Source organism: Pongo pygmaeus, chromosome 2 (genome assembly GCF_028885625.2).
Source record: "Pongo pygmaeus isolate AG05252 chromosome 2, NHGRI_mPonPyg2-v2.0_pri, whole genome shotgun sequence".
NCBI lineage: Eukaryota > Metazoa > Chordata > Mammalia > Primates > Hominidae > Pongo > Pongo pygmaeus.
The window spans coordinates 107,904,906-107,920,713 of record NC_085930.1 but is presented as its reverse complement, the minus strand read 5'-3'; the positions used below and the strand labels follow the sequence as shown (position 1 = coordinate 107,920,713).

Here is a 15,808-nt window from a genome sequence, read left to right as displayed (position 1 = left end):
TCTCTCTCACTCTTCCTGGAATTCCCATAGTGCTAAATATTTTATTTCACTTTTTCTACTCTTTTGCTCCAGAATTATTTTTTGGCTTCTTATAATAATTTTTCTATCTTTGTTGATATCCTCATTTTGTTTATGTATTGTTTTCCTGATTTAGTTGTTTGTCTGTGTTTCCCCTTAGCTCTTTGAGTGTTTTTAAGACAGTTGCTTTAAAGTCTTTGTCTAATAAGTCTAGTCTTTGTCTAATAAGCCAAGTCCTGTCTTGGCTTCCACAGAAACAGCGTCTGTCAATTTCTTATGTTCCATTGGATGAGTCATGTTTTTCTGTTTATTTTTGTACCTGTGATGTTTTTTAAAATTATATGTTTGATTATTATAATATCATAACTCTGGAAGTCAGAGTCCCCTTTTCCCCTAGGGTTTGCTGGGTTTTTTTTGTTTTATTTGATTGTTAAAGACTCTACTAATCCATTTTTTTTGAGACTTTTCCAAACTATTTTTGCCAAAACTGTTTCTTATTGTGTATGTTCACTGAGGTTTGTTCCTTTTGCTTCTATTCAGCTGTTTTGACAGGTTTCATTGAATTCCAAGAACTGAAATAGACTAACAAAAAAAGAAAGCAAAAATGAGAGAACCACCCTGTCCCGCATTCTTTGCAGACTTCTTGTATGCTGGGGCAGTCCTTTACTGAGTAGCCAGGCTTGCTGTGAGCCTAGGGATCAGTCTGTGGTAAAGGTTTAAGGTCTTCTCAGGACTCTTCTGAGCATGCATCTTGCCTGGTTATGTGGGTGGCCTTCAAAACTCCTTCATATACATGGCTACTTTTGAAAGTCCTAATTTCCCAAGAATATCACCAAGCTTCTTCTCCAGCCTTTAGATGGTCTATTGTATGTCTCCATCCAGAATTTTTTGCCTCAGGCATCCATTGGTTTATGTTCCTCTTGTAGATTTTACAAGCAGTGGTCACCATTTTTACTGCCCGTGTTTAGAGATGTGGGACAGAGACGAGTTAGTCCTTCATGTTACAACAGATGTACACAATTATTTGCAAATAGGGTGTGGTCTGCCTCCTCTAGTTTGATGAGGGGAACTGAGAACCCGGTTATTCCCTTGTAAGACTAAGATTGTCACCACTCTGGTGAGGGGTGACACAAAACTTTCCCACCATTTTGAAAGTGACTTTTTCTTTATTGGGTGCTTGGGTGGGTTACTATAAAACCTTTAATCGTTTTTCAGAGCTCCTACAAAGTTGGCTCAGACAGCTTCTGGGTTTTTTTGATGTTTCTATGGGAGAATCATGAGAGCTTAGAGCTTCCTAGTTTGTCCTTTTTCTGGTACCACTCTCTACTTTGAAATAAACTGAAAACTATGGTGTTTGAAATTTTTTACAGATTAACCAGAAGGGCTCGGAGAAGCCACTTGAGCAGACATTTGCAACAATGGTGTCTTCTTTGGGAAGTGGAATGATGAGGTACCTCACCAGAAATCTGTTGCAGGTCTTTTCAGATCAGATGTGCACTTACATATGTGCATGATTACATAGAGCTCACTAGACATATGTTTCAGCTTGCATTTTTTTCAATAGTAGATCAAAGCATGATATTTTGTTGGCTTGAAATTTCTCTAGCATAATTTATGTTGCAGAATAACTTCTTTTCAGTCAAGTTTTGAGTTTAGTCTCTGATTAAAATTCTCTCATTGAGGCTTTGTGCTCCAGAGAGTTTCCATAGATAATACTTTGCCACTAGAATTGTCTTAAGGAATTTGGACTAGGCCTCTTCGCAGTGCATACCTGATTGCTGTACTTGAGCTTACTTCACTAGCATTTGTTGTGTTTCTCCTCTCCTCCTCCTGAGGGCCCCAGAAGAACCTGTGAGGATAGATATATGCATATATTTTCATGTTTATATCTGCACATATCATATATATATTTTTTCCTCTGCTAGGTATGAGCATGAGAAGGGGTGTGTGTGTGCATGTAGTATATGTATATTGATAAACCCAGAGTGAAGGAGGTTCTGGTGTTCCCAAGAAATATGTATGCACTGATATAAAGAGGAAAATCAGCTTATGAAGGTATTATTAATAGAAGGAAAATGAATGATCTCTGGTCGGTTTCTGAATATCTTTTCTTTTGGTAGATACATTGCCTTTGACTTCCATAAGGAATGTAAAAATATGAGATGGGATCGACTAAGTATTTTATTGGATCAGGTAGCAGAAATGCAAGATGAATTAAGGTAAGCTATATTATTTCCTTAAGGAGGTAGAGGGAAGAGGTATATATATCAGTCATATTTTATTATGCGTCATCTAGCAGACTTACAAATACAGTTCACTGAATTATCATTGCTTTTCTGTACTATTTTATTATTTTTAATTTCTTCACTGGAAAGATGAGACTTGGTGACTCCAAAATATTTTTAAATTCTTAAAAATGACCCAAGGCCAGGTATCTTCATGTTTTTATAAATTATCTACCACACATTTACAAATTTTTATATAGTTGAACTTGGTTTACTACTATTTTGTATTGTTGTTTCCACTAGACATTCTATCACAAGTATTTTGTTGTTAACCTGTACAGTGTCTGTAATGATAGTGTTTAATGGCTTTTCTGTATTCTGTTTTATCATAACATAGTTCTAAGAAAGTGCTTTTCTTCACCCTGAGCACCTGGTTTATTTCCTTTCCTCTTTCTATCATGAAAGATTGTGGTGCCATGAATCATTATATATATTTTATATCTGTTAAATTTATTTCTTTAAAAAAATTCTTCAGAGTAGGATTAATGGATCAAAGGGTCTGAATGTCTTTGCAGTACTATATTATCATGTTGGTTCAGGTTTACCATACTCTATGCATGTCAGTCTTTACCGATTTTAAAGCCAGAAGAAGGAATCTGTAAATCATACTACCATTTTCTTCTGCCTCTGTGTGATAGTTCTAAACCTGGCAACCCAAATGCACTTTTTAATTAGTTACACAATAATATAGTAAAACCTCTTTGATAGACATTTGCTCAGTTTTCAAAAATATCTTTTTATATACATTAGGTAATCAACTACAGTTATTTAAATCTGCTTTTTTTCTGTGAGGTTTTGTCACGAACACAGAAGGGAAATTGACCTCCTGTTGTTGGGCAATTAGAGAAAACATTGGCTGGCCCTGGCATGTTGTTGGAGGAGGTAGTTCCTTGGGTTCACCCATTAACTGCTGCCGTACAAGAGTGTAAGAAAGAAGGAGAGTTGGCTGCAGAGTTTGTGTTCGTTGCTGTTCACTGTGGTCCACAGGGAGAGCAGAGCTTTCACTGGTGACTTTCAGATGATCTCTCAAGACTTTTCTAAGGGTTTTTGGGGTAGTGGAAAGAATCTGGGCTTTGGGATCCAACATACCTTGGTTTGAATTTAAGTTTTTCTCTTAGTAGTAATATGACCCAGGGCCACTTAGTTATCTTCAGACTTCGGTTTCTTCATTTGTAAAGTGGAGATGATAACTTACTGTATAGTTTAAGCAATAATATTTATAACATATCTAGGATTTTATAAGTATTAATGGGGTACGAACACACATACACACCCTTGCACACACATATATGTATACCAACTCTAAACAAACCTTACCAATTCTGCATGATCCATATGTAGATTTTTCATCCTAACACATTCTTCCAGGCTTTTATTCCTGAGGTCATGATTTGTATTTAGCCTTTGATGAATCATTTGCATTTTCTTCCTCCTTTTGGATTTTGGAGAATAGTTTCAACAGTTAATATTATCCAGTATTCATTGTTTGCTGTGTTCCATACACTGTGCTACGTACTTTATGTGCATTATGTGTTATCTCATTCAAACCTTAGAGAAACCTAATGGTGGTGCTGCTGTTACCTCCATTTTGTGGATGAAAAAGCTTACTATTTAAAGTTCTACAGTTAGTAAGTTGCATATGATGCTAAGGCTAGCAAACAGATGGTTTGCTTCCTGAATCCATATTCTTAACCATCACACTGTGTGTTGTCAGATTTTTGAATTCATAGAATTATCAAGGAGCTTGTTAAAGAAAACATGGGAACTGGTAACTGTGGTTGGTTGCAGTACAGACATCTGGGTGTTTAAGGGGAGAAAGGGAAATTGATTTTTCAAATAATACCCAGTTGTTCTTTATAAATCTTGTACTATTTGCATGTATTACCCATTTAAGAATTTTTTTTTTTTTTTTTTTTTTTTTGGCTGGGGGCTGTGGCTCACGCCTGTAATCCCAGCACTTTGGGAAGCTGAGGCAGACAGATCACCTGAGGTCAGGAGTTCAAGACCAGCTTGGCCAACATGGCAAAACCCCATCTGTACTAAAAATACAAAAATTAGCCGGGCATGGTGGTGGGTGCCTGTAATCGCAGCTACTCAGGAGGCCGAGGCAGGAGAATCACTTGAACCTGGGAGGCAGAGGTTGGAGTGAGCTGAGATCATGCCACTGTGCTTCAGTCTGGGTGACGGAGGGAGATTCCATCTCCAAAAAAAAAAAGTATTTAAAAAAAATTTTTTTTTAATTTAGATACAGGATATCACTTGGTCACCCAGGCTGGAGTGCAGTGGTGTGATCATAGTTCACTGCAGCCTTTAACCCTTGAGCTCAAGTGATCCTCCCACTTTAGCCTTCTAACTACAGGTATGCACCACCATACCTGGCTACGTTTTTGTTCTTTTAGAGGCAGGGACTCGTTATGTTGCTCAGGCTGGTCTTGAACTCCTGAGCTCAAGTAATCCTTCCACCTCAGCCTCCCAAGTAGCTGGGATTACAGGCATGCGCCACCACGCCCAGCTAAAAGTATTTTTAATGCAAAATATTCAATCCTTGCCTCAGAGATTCTGATTCAGTTGATCTCAAGGCCAGGAATCTTTTTCACAAGCAACCCAGAGGATTCTAAAGATAGTACATGAATCATAAAGCCCTGACATCTAGGGATATAGTTGGAATAATTATGTTAGAGGAAGCCCTCATCTGGCTTTGGGAAACATGATTGATTTGCACAGCAACCTTTTTAATACTCTTAACTCTACTTTTTCACATCTTTGGGGTGAGATGATCTCTAATCTTCAGCCATTTTTTGGATGGGGAGCTGTCTTGCCTCAGCCATTTAGACTTCTTTTTGGTCTAGGATAATCACATATGCCTGACCACACATTCCTGTCTGACCTTTTAATTTACAGTTTTTAATAATGTCACTGAAATGAGACCCATGTTATAAGAGTTAAGTCCTTAGTAAATCTGACCTACTTTGGTATGAGAGTGTTTATACAAATATGTTTTAGTTATTTTCTAGTGGACTCTGCTGGCCAGGTGGTGGCAAACCAGGAAGGCGTGTTCCGAAGCAATTGCATGGATTGTCTAGATAGAACCAATGTGATCCAGAGTTTGTTAGCTCGTCGTTCACTTCAGGCCCAACTTCAGGTGCGAATCCTTTTTTGTTTTTTTTTAATTGAAAAACAACACAGCAAAAAATTAAACATCTTCTTTAAAACCCAGTAACAAAAAATATTCACATTGCCCACACCCTAACCCAGCTCTTTTTATTTTTGTGTCTTGCCCATGGATGTCACATTTTCCATAACTAGGGTCAGTCTGTGTATGCACAGTTTTCACTTTTGCCATTTTCCCTTAGCATTTATGTAATCACAGTTTCTGATGGTTGTATTGTTGTGCCGTAATTTACTAAGCCATTCAGATTGCTACATTTTTGGTTTATAAATAACACTGTAGAGAATGTATCTGTATATGTTATTATTAACTTGAATTATTTCCTTCATGTTAATTCCTAGAAGTGGAATTACTGGGTTAAAGAGAATAAATATATTATTTTCCAAGAGCGTCATACCAGTTTACACTGACACCAACAATGAATAAGTAAATCCATTTCATTGAACTCTTTCCAGCATTCAATATTTTAATTTTAATTTTTTTTTTGTTTTTCCTTGAGAAAGTGTCTGGCTCTGTTGCCCAGGCTGGAGTGCAGTGGTGCAGTCTCAGCTTGCTGCAACCTCTGCCTCCTGGGCTCAAGCCATCCTACCAACTCAGCCTCCCACAAAGCTGGGGCTACAGGCATGTGCCACCATGCCTGGCTAATTTTTGTATTTTTTTGTAGAGACAGGATTTCACCATGTTGCCCAGGTTGGTCTCAAACCCCTGGGCTCAAGCAATCTACCAGCCTCAGCTCCCAAAGTGCTGGGATTACAGGCTTGAGCCACTGTGTCTAGCCTCTTTTTTTTCTATTTCATTAATACAAAAGTAGCACCTCAAGATTGTTTCTATTTATCTCTCTCTTATTACTAGCAAGGAATATTGACTCCAAAGTAAAAAGTTTCTGACACAGCTTTGCTTTACCACTAGACTGTGCTGTTGAGAAAAATAGTTTTTTTCTTCTGTGTATATTTGGAATGAAAAAGATGTAGAGCCCCAATTTTTAAATCACATTGGCATTTGTTGTGAGGGGCAGACAAAATGCATACCACGTGGTTTCCTGTTCAGGTAATTAGTAAGCATTCAACTTTACTTCTGACAATTGTATGATACCGAGAAAGAAATTATGGAGGTAAAATACCCGCTTCAGAATGAATTGTTCTTGAATCTTAAAGTCGCACCTGCCAGAGGAGTGCTGTCCCTGTTGGAGTAGTCTGTAGTTTGTATTGTGCTATGTCCTCGTCTGTTGGAAGGTCTTCTGAGTGTAGTTTTTAATAGAAACAATATTAGGAATGGTTTGGTTCCATGGCTGATTAACCAAAACTTAACTTGACTAGGCTCTGCAATCCATATTTTACAATTTTACATGCTATATATAGTATTATGAAACCTAACCAACCTTCAGAGAGTGGGGGCAGGAGCCTCTCCAGCAGCTTTGCCTACTAGTGTAGGGGCTGTCTACTTGTGCCTCTCCAAGTCTGCCAGTGAAGGCAGAGTTCTTACCCAGCTAAAGGTCACCAAGGTGGCTCCTGTGCTGTGTCTGAGGGTGGGAATGACTCCTTCTGAGGTGGAGATGAGGTGTCATCTGAGGTAAGCAATGAAGATGGTGGTTCTCAGAGGTGATGGTCTGAGACAAGGCAGGGACTTGTCATCTGTGGTTGGTGGTCTCTAAAGGGGAGTCCGTAGAGGGGATTCAGTGGGCCCAGCAACCCCGGGATATTCTATGTCTGTGTGTGTGCACTTTTGGGGAGGTAGATTAGGTGGCATTCATCAGATTCTCAAAGGTCCCTGGGACAGAGGGTAAGGGGTGACTCAGGGGTGAAGAAGTTGAGGGATGATGCATATGAGGGGGTCTCAAGGGGTAGAGGCAGTGGAAGACTGGGGGTAAGAGGGAGGGAGGAAGTAGTGGCTGGAATCCTATAGCAGCTTTCACTCTCCCTTCTGACCCTCTCCCTGAGTATAGTCCTGCTGCTGTCCCTCAAGGGAGTGCAGGGGCTGCAAGGCAAAGGTGCCCTCAGGAGAGGCTTTGCAATCTGCCCTGGGCAGGAGAGGGCTGCTGCAAGCTGGGGCCCCCTATAGACAACAGACATTTCTGGCCTGCATCCAGCAACCAGGAACCATGAGATAAAATTTGGGGACTGCTTTTTCTTCCTAAATCATATCTGCTAAAATCTGTTACACATAAATCTGGGTGTGGTTTTTTATTCCAGAGACTAGGAGTTTTGCATGTGGGACAAAAGCTTGAAGAACAAGATGAATTTGAGAAGATTTACAAAAATGGTAGGTCATTTCTTTAATATAGACAAAGTTGCTCAAATTTTGAAATAAATTAATATTCTGGATTTAGAACTTTGTTTGTCATCTTAATCATTATCAGCTGTTTTTGCTTTTTTCTACAGCCTGGGCTGACAATGCAAATGCTTGTGCCAAGCAATATGCGGGAACTGGTGCCTTGAAGACTGACTTTACCAGGCAAGCCATGCTTTTAAAATAGCATTCCACATCAGTAGTTCACAGTCTTGGTGCTTTTAAAAATCACCTGGGCAGCTTTCAGACAGCAGCAGCAACAGCAGCAAGACTCCAGCATCTGGGCCTCACTTGAGACCTGTGGAGTCAGGATTTCTGGGAAATGAGGCCCGGGTACTGGTGTGTTCTTAGCCACCCTGGGAGATTCTGATGCTTGGGGAGGGTTGAGAGCCACTGCTCCGCAGTGCTTCTCAGACCTTACCGTGTACCTGAAGCACCAGTCTTGAGATATGCTCTAAAAAGCACCCAGGTGATGCTGATGCTGCTTTCAAAGACCACACTGAGTATTGAGGAATTAGAACATTTTGAATGTGTTACTCATGCAGTGGCTCTTTTTCTGCTGTGTGGGTTCCCTGGAAGCAGAATAAGATTTCTAGCCTGTTTGCTTTGCTGTGTCCTACCACTTAACCTGGGCTATGTATTTCTCTTCATATTTCTTGTCTTTGCAACTGGAATTAGTGTGTTTCTTTGTGCCTCCTCTGGTAATATTTTAGAAAGAAAATAGGTATTTCTTGGACCTACAAGTGATTTCTTCTGTGAAGTATCTATATTTTCAGGGATGGTTTTTAAAATCTGTCACTCACTTACTTCTATACCTTATGCTTATTGGCCATAAAACAGTGTGAGAATTCAGTGTACAAATCTGTAACTTAAAACTTAACCTCTTTAACCAGAACTGGAAAGAGAACTCATTTGGGACTTGTAATGGATGGCTGGAACTCAATGATACGATATTATAAGAACAACTTTTCCGATGGATTTAGACAAGTAAGTTTGTATTTTATGCTTTCCTGGCATTAGGCGGTTGTATCTTTGCATTGTACATCACTAATGTTATCTCACACTGAGTTTACGAATTTCTTCCTTTCTGTTCTAGGATTCCATAGACTTATTTCTTGGAAACTATTCAGTGGATGAATTAGAATCTCATAGTCCTTTAAGTGTTCCAAGGGATTGGAAATTCCTGGCTGTAAGAAACCATTTTGTATTTTTCAAGTTTTTAAAAGCATTGTGTCTGAAGGTATAGATGGTTTCAGTCTCAATTTAAAATGTTATATGTTGTTTTATATTTCATTACATGAAATATAAATACTTAAGTTTTCCAAAGAGGTCAGGCTGAGGAGTACAGTAACTGTGGAGCATTTGTTTTCTTTTCCTCAGACTGTCTCACACATCCTTTTCATGTGAAGTCACATAAGCAAAGGGAATGTGGAAGCTTTCTCATTTCAGGAAAACTTCAATTCTCTTACATTGAGGGAATTGCCGGAGACAAACGTGTTACATGGAAGGCAAAGTTTATTTTTGATGCTTCTCTCCTTTTTGACTCCTCTGTTCACCAGACCCTGCAAGAGCCGCTCTGGATTTTCTTTCCAGTCGGTCAAGTGCCCTGGAATGGAAGGGAGGCCTAGTGTTCTAGGTCCTCATCTGGGCATCCTCCTTCCATTTAGCACTCTTTGGCTTGGAGCAAAAGCATGCTTCTTCCGATCTTACCACATCCCCCATCTAAAGTCTAGGGCAGTTGTGATTGAACCCATAAATAATAATGTTTTGTTGACAAAAGATATTAGCTGTGTATTAGCTGACAGATGAGTTTTATTCTTTTCCCAAGCAATGCATGCACAACTGATTTTGCAGCCATTGATTAGCATTCTTAAATGATGATCTCTTTCTATTGTCTTTTCCAGTTGCCTATTATCATGGTTGTTGCCTTTTCAATGTGCATTATCTGTTTGCTTATGGCTGGTAAGTCTGTTCCACACATTTGTTTCTTAGTTAGAATGTTGACCTTTCTTTTACAACATCTTAAGTTTTTGAGTTCACTGAACACTTGATGTTTCCCTATTAAATTTAATGGGTAAAGTGGAGTAGATGAAATTTGTCATTAGATGTGACAGGAAGAAAAATAACATACCTAGTAGTTTGATGATTGTCGTTTTTTTTAACCTCAGATTTTAAAAACATGTTTTTCTTATTACTGTAAATCAATGAGTGTCTGAGACAGGTCTCAGTCAGTTTAGAGGCTTAATTTGCCAAGGTTGAGGACCTGCCCAGGAAAAAGAGACACAAGATACAGTAGGATCAGTATCTTGTGCTTTTTCCAAAGAGGGTTTTAAGGACTTCAGCATTAAATGGGGAAAGAGTGTACAGGAGAGGAAGGAGGAATGGAAACAAAAGGGGAGGGTAGGTAGTAAGATAAGTGGTCACATTCTTGTGAGGCTTTGATTAGCACTCACTGAATCCATGTTACATGTGAAAGGACGGGGTAGAGGAACAGTCAATTATGCATTCATCTCCTGCTCAGTAAATCTGCATTTTATGTAAGACAAAGTAAACATAGAGTAGATAAAGAAGTCAGATCTGCATTTGTTTTGGGGTGGGCGGAGGGATGATTTTCTAGTCTTGTCTTTGTCCCATACCTGTGAAAATAAACTGTTAATTTACATTGTCAGGGTGAGGGAGATTCAACAGGACTGTCTTTTAGGGTAAAGATTTTGGGGCCCACAAGGAATTTGCTTGTGACTGTTTGTGAGGGTGGCCATCTGTGAGGATATATGGCCCACTATCTTTGCAGCCGTCTACTTAGGAACAAAAGGAGGGTAGTTTTGTGAGACTCAGTTCCCAAGTTTAACTTTTTCCTTTGGCATAGTAAATTTGGAGTCCTGAGATTTTATTTTCCTTTCACATTACTAAAGTAATACATAGTAATTATAGAAAACACACGTAGGTAGAAAAGGAGAAAATATTTATCATCATACCTTTGAGAGAGAAGCTAACCACTCTTAACATTTTGATGTTTTAATAAGTGTCTGTGATTTTTTTTCAAAAGTGAGATATGTATTTTCATTATCTGCTTTTTTTCACTGAGCAGTATGTTTTCCCATGTTCTTAATTGCTAATGGCTGCAAAGTATTCCATTTATGGATGTATAGTTTAACCAACTCAAATAAATGTTAATGGATTAAGATATTACTTATCATTAAATTTTAAAGGTTGAGAGTAAAATTGCCTAAGAACCTGAGGAGACAAGGTCTTTACTGGTTTTCTTTTTTCTCAATATTTTGCTATGTTACTGAGTTAATAAAGCATTTAAGATTAAAGTGAGAAGAATGTATTCTTTCTTCTCTTTTGAGTAATGTCCTGTACTTTGGAGGTTTGAGTCTGAGACTTGGTGTATTGGACCTTGGAGGTGCAATCCTAGTCACTCTGAAAGAAGAGGCACCTTCCAGCCTTCATCCTCTATCCTGAATTCGTTGAGCCAACCTCTCTCTGCCTGTCTGAATTCCACCATCCTCGGGGCACCATTCGTATGCTCCCCTCTCACAGAGTGTCTCTCCCACACCGAAGTCTTCACCTTCTATCTGGATTTCCATAGCACTCCTGGTCCTCTCTCCCAGCACTTTCCTCTTTTAACCTCATTAATACATAGGGAGTTATTTTTCAGAGGTGGTATACCTCTTTGGTGTACCTGACATACCCAGTGTGTATTTCTTTTTGGATAGTAATGATTTGCATACTTGTTTGTTTTTTTCACTGGATCAGCAACTTTTTGAAGGTAAAGACTGTGTCTTACTCATTGTTTTATCTCCTTTGTCCAGGATATAGTAAGCCCTCAGTAAATGTTTGCTGAATTAAGGACTCACTCCACCACCACCACTAATTCTGTCACCTTTTTTGATTGGGAGGCTCAGTTACCTGTTCATCTCTGTATTCCCCTCAGTGCTCAGCCCTGTAGACAGTCGTGACGTAGTTTTGACTAAATGCTGAAATGTTGAGTAGGGGGAAAGAGCCATCTTATTATTATTATAGTTAGCAAGATTTTTCTGTAAAGAGCCAGGTAGTAAATATTTTTGTCTTTATGGATGGCTGTACATTCTTTGCTTTTGTGTTTATAACCATTTAAAAATGTAAAAACCGTTCTTACCTTACAATACAAAAACAGGTTGAAGCACAGGCCTTGCCTGGGACATGACTGCAGGTTTTGGGGCAGGAAGGAAGAGGCAGCATGTGCTGGTTCCTCAGCGGCCAAACCCTGCTTTCATTTCCTCTCTAGATCCTCTGCCTTCTTTCCTGAAAACACTGCCCAGCGCATGCCATTTTTGGGGAGCCACTCTACTGTTAAATTAGTTCATTTTGTTGTTGTGGCTATACCCACATTTACTTAAAGAATCTCTGGAGAGGCAGGAAAGTCAAGACCAAGAGCTCTGCCTGAATAAAACGGATGATTCCTTTAGGGAGTGTCCAGCCGAGTGGCTAACAAGGAACTGCCCTTCTTCTTTTGTCCAAGAAGAATTTTAAAATTCAGAGCCATGAAAATGAGCAATTATGCAAATTCGAGTATATTTTGAGTAAAAAGAGATTGGATGCTGTGGATGGTAACATCTCATGTCAGTTTATTCTTATAATAACTTTGTGATGTTTGGGTATGGTAATATCTGATTTCTAGCTCCTGCTGTGGTTTTCAAAGAGAATAGAAAACAAATGTAGCATGATCTGTGAGGGCTTGTTAGGAAGGAGTCTGGATGCTAGTTTCTTCCCTGGTGTGCTCATTGGCTGTTATTCCCTGTATGTGTTTCTCCTTCTGCAAATGAGGCCAGTAGTGTTGCAGAGAGAGAAGCTATTCTCTAGGTTCAGCTATTCTCTAGGTTCAGCTATTCAAGGAGTAAAACAAAGTAGATCTTTGCCCACCGGCCTGCTGCTAACCTTTATGAACTTCGGACTTTGGAAAATGCATATCAGCAGAGTTGGGCTAAATATGTCATTAAAATATGTTATTGGCTGGGTGCTGTGGTGTGTGCCTGTAGTCCCAGCTACTCAGGAGGCTGAAGTGGGAGGATCACTTGAGCCCAGGAGTTCTGGTCTGTAGTGTGTTATGCTGATCGGATGTCCGCACTAAGTTCAGCATCAATATGGTGACCTCTTTGAGCCAGGAGATCACCAGGTTGCCTAAGGAATGGTGAACCAATACAGGTTGGAAACATCAGGACAAAACTTTCATGCTGATCAGTAGTGGAATCGTGCTTGTGAATAGCCACTGCACTCTAGCCTGGGCAACACAGCCAAGACCCCATCTCTAAAGAAAATGTGATTGACCTTTGTTTTATATATTTGTGTATATGCAAAAAATACTCTACACAATATACATAACTTCAGAAAAGTTATGTATAACTTATGTTTGGTATTTATGAATATTCTATTAAAATTTTTTGTGCAGGTATTTTGACAATAGCTCATATCTGTTATAGAACTATGAATTAAACTTAATAGTTATTTGTATTATTAAAATATACTAAAAGTGATCATTATTATTTGTATAATATAATATGAAATCGTTTAGTCCAGTGGTTCTCAAAGTGTAGCCTCTTGATCGGTAGCATCAGCATCACCTGGGTACTAGGAACTTGCTAGAATGCAGATTCTTGGGGCCCAACAGTTGATGCTTTATCAAGCTCTGCAGAAGATTCTGGTACTAGCCAGGGTTTGAGAACCACCGGTTTAAACCTTAATTAAGAGGTTCTTATATTTTTCCTGTGAATGTGCTAGTAAACTTTAATGTTGCCAAAATGTGCTAAACAGCTGAAAACTGGGTCTGATATCAACAAACGACTTATTTAGCTTTTTGTTTCTTAATATCAACAGGTGACACTTGGACAGAAACACTGGCCTATGTGCTCTTCTGGGGAGTTGCAAGCATTGGAACATTTTTTATCATTCTTTACAATGGCAAAGATTTTGTCGATGCTCCCAGACTGGTCCAGAAAGAAAAGATAGACTGAATTTGTATTTGTGGAAAGCGGCTTGGCGTGGAAGATTCCATTGTGCAGAACTGGAGTCTTTACTGACCCGCTTTCCACATCAGCCCAAGGTCTTTTTAATGCCTTTATCCAAAAGCACATCTTGTGCTCCATGCAGGATGATGACAGAATTGATCTGATGTTACTGCCTTGATGGTCTCTTTACTATTGGGACAGTTAGATTTATAATTTGAAGCTATTCTGTAATTAAAATATAACCTGAATTCAGCTTGCAGAAAGGAAGCTGAATCTGTTCCTTGTATTCTATTGATTGTCAATTTAATTAGCTGTTGCAGAATAAGTAATATATTTTAAAAACCCAGCTCCTTTCATTATTTAAAACAGCAAAATTATTTTTGTAGCTCAGTTTCATTATTGTCATTGTAGAAGCGGTCACTATTAGCAGGCATACTTTTCCACACATCTTTGGACTTTTCTTAAAAGTTCAGTAATAAGCTAACTGTGTTTATACAATGTAAGTCTCTTACAGACATCAAGTAGTTTGATGAGACAGTCTGTGACTTCATGATAGGAAAGAGGAGGATGAGGTCTGGGGTTCTTTAAAGTCTCTGGTGGGCTGCCTCATGACTTTAATCAGCTTGAACTGCCAGTGCACCAGCAGTTTAGGTGTGATGAGAGAATTCAGATATACTTTATCTTTTTAAAAAAGTGTAAATAAAATCAAAGAATGTAAAGTCTATCTCTTACGCTAGAGGTCCAAAGCTGCCTCTGTTTTAAAGATTATCCCAATGTGGAAGATGCCCATGACTGGTCAGCTACTTCCTGCTATACATTTTGGTTTCTTTGAGGGTCACTCATTGAGACACGCAGGCCTCTGAGAGGGTCTTGTTCTAGATTTCATATTGCACTTGGAGGGCAACAGCTGCTTTTTCACGCATGGTACTCTTGATGTTTTTCACTCTGTCAAGGATTTTGATGGCTATCAATGAATGTGTCTAAAACTTAGTGCTTCCAGGTAGTTATAGTACTCCAAATCAAGGACCAACTTAAACATTAATTTTTGTGCAAAAACCTGAAAAATATGCTTCAGAAACTGTGCATAGTTCTAATTGTAAGTCAGATTGTATATTCAAATTGTAATTAAGAGATTTAAATATTAGAACAGTATGTAAGGTAGTATAATTACCACTATTTTAAAACAATTCAGTTAAACACTGCTACAATATTTCAGTGTTGTGCTTGAAAATATGTACAGTTTTTTTCCAATATTAATACTTTATGTTGTCCTTAAATATTTCTAAAAGCGCCTTTATTTCAGCATTACTTTTTTTTCATCATTATCTTTTATAAAACATTAATATAAGTTGTTACTTTTAGAAACTCTAAAGGAAATAATAGCTGGAAAACCCTCTGTAGTTTAAAATCAGTCATTAAACTCACAATAGGGTAAGTAAATATAGCCACCTGTTAACATGTAAATAAGCATAATTTGTTCCAAAGAGGGAATATTGAAACTTAGTTCATGTCTGCTGTAAAATATTATTTAAATGCTGCTGGGCATTTCACTTAAAGAACTTAATGTCAACAGCTACAACAAAGACCAAATCTGAACTGCTAATGTGGCTGCTTTGTAGGGAATGGACTAATATCAGTGTGTTAGATCTTAAGGTATCAGTATTTCAGAATCCTGCGATGATTTTATTTCTAAATTCATGTACTGTATGTCCATAAGTGAAAATAAAATGTCATATTCTTTTCTAACTATTATTGGTATCATTCATGTACTTTGAAAATGATGTGTTTGTTTTTGATCTTAGAATGCTAAAAATCATGCAGAACGATACGGTTTGGCTCTGTGTCCCCACCCACCCAAATCTCATCTCAAATTGTAATCCCTATGTGTTGAGGGAGGTACCTGGTGGGAGGTGGTTGGATCATGGGGGATGGTTTCCCCCATGCTGTTTTCATGAGTTTGCACGAGGTCTGATGGTTTAAAAGTGTTTGGCATTTACCCCCTTGCTCGCCCACTTTCCTGCCACCGTGTTAAGATGTGCTTTGCTTTCTCTTCACCTTCTGCC

At 38.6% G+C, this 15,808-nt stretch overlaps 1 protein-coding gene across 2 annotated transcripts in view; it reads left to right on the top strand.

Moving 5' to 3' along the window:
• The window catches only part of SACM1L (SAC1 like phosphatidylinositide phosphatase), a 57,166-nt gene extending 41,675 nt beyond the window's left edge, over positions 1–15,491 (top strand). For both annotated transcript variants that reach the window (XM_054481530.2, XM_063661973.1), the window contains 9 exons: positions 1,389–1,468; positions 2,139–2,237; positions 5,307–5,445; positions 7,662–7,731; positions 7,851–7,923; positions 8,652–8,745; positions 8,855–8,947; positions 9,663–9,720; positions 13,615–15,491. In XM_054481530.2, the coding sequence (XP_054337505.1) occupies positions 1,389–1,468; positions 2,139–2,237; positions 5,307–5,445; positions 7,662–7,731; positions 7,851–7,923; positions 8,652–8,745; positions 8,855–8,947; positions 9,663–9,720; positions 13,615–13,751 (843 nt within the window). In that variant the 3' untranslated portion in view covers positions 13,752–15,491. The remainder of the gene's footprint in view (positions 1–1,388; positions 1,469–2,138; positions 2,238–5,306; positions 5,446–7,661; positions 7,732–7,850; positions 7,924–8,651; positions 8,746–8,854; positions 8,948–9,662; positions 9,721–13,614) is intronic.
• Positions 15,492–15,808: the final 317 nt, after the last annotated feature.